Here is a 6,849-nt window from a genome sequence, read left to right as displayed (position 1 = left end):
TTTAAAAAAAATCATATTTCATGACCTTTATGAATTGCTTATTGGCCATTCATTTTTCTATTGGATTATTTAAACTTTTGCTGATTTCAGAGCACTTTTTAGTATAAGTTATATTTGCTTTATTTTCAAGTTGGATTAATTTATTGAAATGTTAATGATATTTCTATTTAATTGGAAATTTGCTATCTTAGTTCCTTCCAGGAGGTACTGTATGCAGAGGGAAGAACAATGAATGTGATGTTCCAGAGTATTGCAATGGCTCTTCTCAGTTCTGTCAACCAGATGTTTTTATTCAGAATGGATTTCCTTGCCAGAATAACAAAGCCTATTGTTACAATGGCATGTGCCAATATTATGATGCTCAGTGTCAGGTCATCTTTGGCTCAAGTAAGAAAATTACTATTTATAATTAATTGTTTTTATCTTATTTATTGCCTTAATTTTTTTGAGTAAGGAAAATAAAACATTATGGACAAAGTTGAAATACTTCTATTTCTCCTCTCCTATCATGTCTTCCTTATCCAGAGACAGCTGTAGTTATGAATTTGGCACATATTCTTCTGTTCAAAGTTTTCTGCTTTTACTGTTGAAATCTCTTTACTTCTCTCAATCCTGTATATATAAAACACTAGAAAATATTTTATAATTTAAATAAATTTACATAAGTAACATAAGATTGTTCATATGAGTCTGTTCTTTGTTTTTAGTCACTTAAAATGTTTTTGAGATTCATCGATATTGATTCATTTAGATTATAGTTTGTTAGAATATTCCATTAGGTAAATTGACCCCGAGTCTTGAAATTTTGTTTCATTTTCTCTAGAGAATCAATTTCAAGTCTTTAATAGTTAATGCCTAAAATGGAAAAAACAAGAACTAGAATCACTTATATGCTATTTAAAGACCCAGAGCAAGTAACAAAATAATGGATTTAGAAAAATAAAAGTGGTTACCTCAAAGGATGAGGATTCTATGTATGAGTATGCTTTATAAGTTATACAAGAATTGGGCTCGTGTCCTAAAGACTGCCAGAAGAACAAGCAATGGGCTCAAGATTAGTAACTTGTGTAATGCTGGATTTCTCTGAAACGGAGTTGTCGGTTTGGATGAGACTTCTGTGTGTAGCTTCTCTTGTACTCGTGATCTTAAGAGGAAAAGGAGTGAAAAGACGAAGAAATACATGAAATGGCTTGTTGGGATGTTTCTGTTGTTAGTTGACATCAGATCTGTTCCTGCTCACAGCGACCCTTTGTACAGCAGGTGCACCATCCTCACAATTGTTCTTATGTTTGAGCCCATGGTGTTAGACCGGGTTGACTAGAGAAACAAATCCAGAGATACTCGTGTGTAAGAGAGATTTTATATCAAAGAGTAATTGTATATTAAAAAAACATCCCAGCCCAGTCCAGATCAAGTCCATAAGTCTGATATTAGCCCATGTCTGATACCAGTCCATAAATTCTTCTTTAGATTCACACAACACATGTATGATGCCAAATGCAGGAAGCTCACAGGCCTGCGGGTGGAAAGTCCGGTAGATTCTGTGTTCGTGGAAGCATCTCCAAGCTCTGGTTCCCATGAGGATGGTTCCATCCGGCTTGTCATCAGGAATATAAGACACAGAGAGTGTGTGTCCTTCCTCCAGGGAGGAAGACAGGAGTTCCCAGAATCCTCAGGAGGTCATGCCCACACAGAAGAAGCATCATTGGCTATGACTTGGTTGACAGGCTAGACTCTACCCCTTTGCTCAAGTTGACAGGAGATTATGTAACTGCCACACCCATTGTTGCAGCCCTCATGTCAACCTATCTTGTCAAGCCTTCCTCATTTTTGCTGCCCTTCTACTTTACCAATCCTGCTCTAGTGACTGGTCTCTCCTGGCATGTCCAAAGTACTTGAGATGAAGTTTCACCAACTCGCCTCTAAGAAGCATTCTGGCTGTGCTTCTTCCAAGAAAGACTTGTTTGGGTTTTTTCGGGGGTGGGGGGGGCCAGTCTGTAGTACTTTCGATATTCCTCTCTAGCGCGATAATTGGAATGCATTGATCCTTCTTTGGTCATCCTTATTCAGTGTCCAATTATGATATACATATGCAATGATTGAAAATACCATGGCTTGGGTCAGGTACCTCCTTAGTCCTCAAAGTAACATTGTTACTTTTCAATACTTTCAAAGAGGTCTTCTGTAGCTGATTTACCCAATGCTATGCATCCTTTGATATCTTGACTACTGCTCCATGAGAATTGCTTGTGCTTCCAACAAAAAAGAAAATCTTGACAATTTCTATCCTTTTTCCATTTATCATAATGTTACTTATTGGTCTAGTTGTAAGGATTTTTGTTTTTTGCATTGAGGTATAATCTATACTGAAGGCTACCATCCTTGATTTCATTAGCAAATTTTCCAAGTCCTCTTTTACGTTCAGCAAGCAAGGTTGTGATATCTGCATATGGTTGATGCTGCATTCTTCATCATTCTTTTCCATATAATACAGCTTCTCTGATTATTTGCTAATCATACAGATTGAAAAAGTATAGTGAGAATATATAAACCTCATCCACACCTTTTCTGATTTTAAATCACTCAGTATTCCTTTGTTCTGTTTGTACAGCTGCCTCAAGCCATGTACTAGTTCTGCATGAGCCACAATTAAGTGTTCTGGAATTTTCATTTTCTCAAGGCCATCCATAGTTTGTTATGATCCACACAGTCAAATGCCTTGTCATAACCAATAAAATACAAGGACACATCTTTCTTGTATTCTTTGCTTTCAGGGTAGATTCATCTGTATCAGCAATGATATCCTTCCTTATCCTCTTCTGAATTATGCCTGTACCCCTCATAGTTCCCTGTGTGTATACTGCTGTAACCATTGTTGCGTGATCTTTGGCAAAATTTTACTTCCATGTGATATTAATGATATTCTGTAATTTTTGTATTCTGTTGGATTACCTTATTTTCTTTTGAAATGGGTACAAATAGTTGACCAGGTAGCTGTCTTCCAAATTTCTTGGCATCAATGAAGGAATGCTTCCAGTGCTGCATCAGCTTGTTGAAACATTTCAGTTGCTAGAGCCTTGTTTTTGGTTAATGCTATCAATGCAGTGAACTTTTTCCTTCAGTCCTCTTGGTCCTTGCTCTATGAGACCTCCTGAAAAAGTTGAATGTCGACTAGTTATGTTTGTTATACCTTCTTTTGGTATTTCCTGCATGATTCAATATTTTGTTCATAAATTGTGTAATGCAATTTGAGGCTTGAATTTTTTCTTTAGATCTTTCAGTGTAAGTTATGTTGAGCATGTTCTTCATTTTTGCTTTTCTACCACTAACTCTTTGTACATTTATTACAATATTTTGTCTTCTTGAGCTGCCCTTTGGTGTTTTCTGTTCAGCTCTTAGACTTCATCATTTCTTCCATTTGCTTTATCTACTCTACAATTAAGAGCAAGTTCTAGAGTCTCTTCTGACATCCACTTTGACCTTTTCTTCCTCTTTTAAATGACCTTTTGCTTTTTTCATGAATAATGTTCTTAACATCATTCCACAGCTAACCAATCAGGTCTTCTTTCATGAGTGTTCAGTGCATCATCTGTTCTTGAGATGTTCTTGAAATTCAGGCAGCATATACTTAACGGTTGTATTTTGGCTCTCATGGACTTATTTTAATTTTCTTTAGCTTCAACCTGAACTTACCTATGAGCAATTGGTGATCTGTTCCACAGGTAGCCCCTGGCCTTCCTTTAGTTGCTGACATTGAGCTTTTCCATTGTCTCGTGCCACGGATGTAGTCGATTTGATTTCTGTGTATTCCATTTGGAAATGTCCATGTGGCTAGTTGACTTTTGTGTTGTTGAAAAAAGGTATTTTCGATAAAGAAGCCATTGGTCTTGAAAAATTCTATCATGAGATATCCAGCTTCATTTCTATTTCCAACACCATATTTTCCAACTATTGTTCCATCTTCATTTTCCACATTTGCATCCCAATAGCCAGTAATTATCAATGCATTTTGATGGGATGTTTGATCAATTTCAGAATGAAAATGACATAATTATTTAAATTCTTCATCATTAGCTTTTGTGGTTCCTATATAAATTTGAATAATTTGATTGGATTTCCTTGTATGAGGCTAGATATCCGATCACATTTCAAGATAGAGCTTGAAATGCCCTCTTTGGTGATGAGAGTAATGCCATTCCTCTTGATTTTGCCATTCCTGGAATGATAGACCATATAATTTTCTGAGTTAAAATGGCCAATGTCCATTCACTTCAGCTTACTAATACCTAGGACATCAATCTTTATGTGCTTAATTTTATTTTTGATGACTCCAGTTTTCCTAGTTCCATACTCCATACAACCCAAGTTCTGATTAGTAGTAGACTTGTGGCAGGTAGTTTTGTTCAGTTTGGGTGTGTCCCATCAGCACCAGGAGGCCCCAATGGTTTTACTGCCTCAGGCTTTATGCCTTTCAGTATGGTCATCTCTACTTTGAAAGGCCGCTTTTCCTAGTCCTGTTAGAGTGTCTTCTGACCTGAGAGGTTCATCTTCTGGCACCATCTCTGACAGTGTTCTGCTTCTATTCAGTAGACCTTCAGTGTTTGCTAGTTTTTTTATTCTATCCATAAGGTTTTCAGTGCTAATTCTTTTTTTTTTTTTTTCAAGTTTGAATCTATTTGTTTTTTTTGTTTTTTGTTTCTTTTTTAACATTCTATTAGGGGCTCATACAACTGTTATCCCAATCCATACACACATCAATTGTGTAAAGCGCATTTGTACATCGTTTCTCAAAACATTTTCTCTCCATTTAAACCCCCGACATTAGGTCCTCATTTTTCCCCTCCCTCCCCGCTCCCCCCTCCCGCCAGTGCTAATTCTTATGAAGAGCAAGTTCCTATGAATAAACAGCCTATTCTTTCTTTGTAATCTCTTCTTAGTCTAAAAGTTCTGCTGAAGCCCATTGTCTTTGGGTGACCCTGCTGGTATTTGAAATACCAGCTTCCAGCCTTAAAGCAACACAAGCCACTATAGTAGGACAAACTGATAGACTCTACGAATAGGCAGGCAGGCTTATACCATAGTAAATGTGATTACAGATAAAATAAATTTAATGTTTTACATTATGTAAATATTATTAGGAAGATAACAATTGGTATACTACCATTGTATAGAACCACAAAAAATAGTTCTAACTAAAGCAGTCAAAGCTTTTTTCTTCTTTATATTACCTGAAGTTTTAAAATTATTTCTATTCTATAGAAGGAACTATGTGTTGTCATATTACATTTGTCCTGTACAGGTATCCTGAATTCATTTCTTATTGTTCGACCATATGTATCTGTTTTGTTCTAACTTCTTTCAGTCTGTATTGATTTTTTTAAAATTAAATAACCTATTACAATATATGTAAGACAGTAAGACAGTGTTTTTCCTTATTAAAGAGGAAGTGTTAACATTTTAGTTTAAAAATATTTACATATAAAATAATTTTTGGAATGTGTGGAGTCATTAGGTTGTGCAAATGGTTAACAGGTATGTCTGCCAATGGAAAGTTTGGGGATTTTTTCAGTTCATTCATCGAAAGCAAGGCCTGATGAACGACTTCTGTAAAGGTAGCCATTGAAAGACCCTATGAGGTACAACTCTATAGCATACTATGACACATTTAATCGGATTACCATGATGTTCAATTTACAGTCAACAGCTAGTTTGGCTTTTCAAAATAATTCAGAAATGGAATATTAAACAACGAATTAACAAAGGATAGGAATGCAAATATGGGTTAAAATTTGTCATCTGTTGTGACTAACTACCGTTTAATTAGTAGGAATATTGAAACCAAGCATTCATCTACAAGAGATCTTCAAGTTTGTAATACTATAGAATTGAAATACAATGGAATTTTTCCATGATCTTTGGGAAGACCCATGGTAAAATAAACAAAAGCCTATGTGAAGAAAATTGCAGAACATTACTACAAGAAAACAAAAAAGACCTACACAAAAGCAAGAATAATATCCAGTGTTCATGGAGAAGAAGACTTGATGTTGTGAAAATGTCAACACGACCTAAAACAGTCTATAGATTTAAAGCAATTCTAATCCAAATCCCTACTTTATTTTTTAAAGAAATGGAAGCACCCATTAAATGGAAAAAAATGCTCCAGCTTCATATGGAGAGGGAAGTGGCCCAGGATATGCAAAGAACTTCACAAAAAGAACAAAGTGGGAGGCTTCATCATACTACCCAACCTCAAAAACTACCACACAACCACAGGAGTGAAAACATCCTGATACTGGTATAATGACAGATACATAGATCAATGGAGCAGTATAGAAAACTCAGAAATAAAAGCATACATGTACAACCAACTGATTTTTGCCAGAGGACTAAAAATCATTAAATGAGAAAAGGGGGCACCCTCTTGAAAAAATGGTGCTGGAAAAATGGGATCTCGATCTTCAGAATAATGAAACAAAATGCATACCCCTTGCCCCGTGCACTCAACAAACACAGGCTAGATTAGAGACCTAAAGGTACACGTCAGACTTACATGAGAAATGAGACAGCTAAATGAGAAAAGTGACAACTAAAAGGCTCTAGTGCAAGGCATATAGACTGCTAAATCTAGCAAATGAAGCACACCCAGTGAAAGACAAACTATATGTCCGGGACCTATTAAAAATAAAACAGGCACATCAAAAGACCTCATCAGAATAGTAAGTTGAGAGCCTACATGTTGGCAGAAAAGATCTTTAGCAATAGCACAATAGACAAGGGATTGATTACTAAATCTGTAGAATTCTAACACCTCAAGAAACAAACAAACAAACAAAAACAATTAAAAGG

General features: G+C 35.8%; 1 protein-coding gene across 1 annotated transcript in view; it reads left to right on the top strand.

The window, feature by feature from the left end:
- ADAM9 (ADAM metallopeptidase domain 9) overlaps positions 1 to 6,849 on the top strand; it is a 175,810-nt gene that overhangs the window by 112,678 nt on the left and 56,283 nt on the right. Inside the window, exon 14 of the mRNA XM_030884665.2 lies at positions 192 to 387. Coding sequence (XP_030740525.1) covers positions 192 to 387 — 196 coding nt within the window. The remainder of the gene's footprint in view (positions 1 to 191; positions 388 to 6,849) is intronic.

Source organism: Echinops telfairi, unplaced genomic scaffold, assembly GCF_000313985.2.
Source record: "Echinops telfairi isolate 266 unplaced genomic scaffold, ASM31398v2 ScPeMD7_9;HRSCAF=40, whole genome shotgun sequence".
NCBI lineage: Eukaryota > Metazoa > Chordata > Mammalia > Afrosoricida > Tenrecidae > Echinops > Echinops telfairi.
The sequence above is the reverse complement of the archived record's forward strand: the minus strand, read 5'-3'. Positions and strand labels throughout refer to the sequence as shown.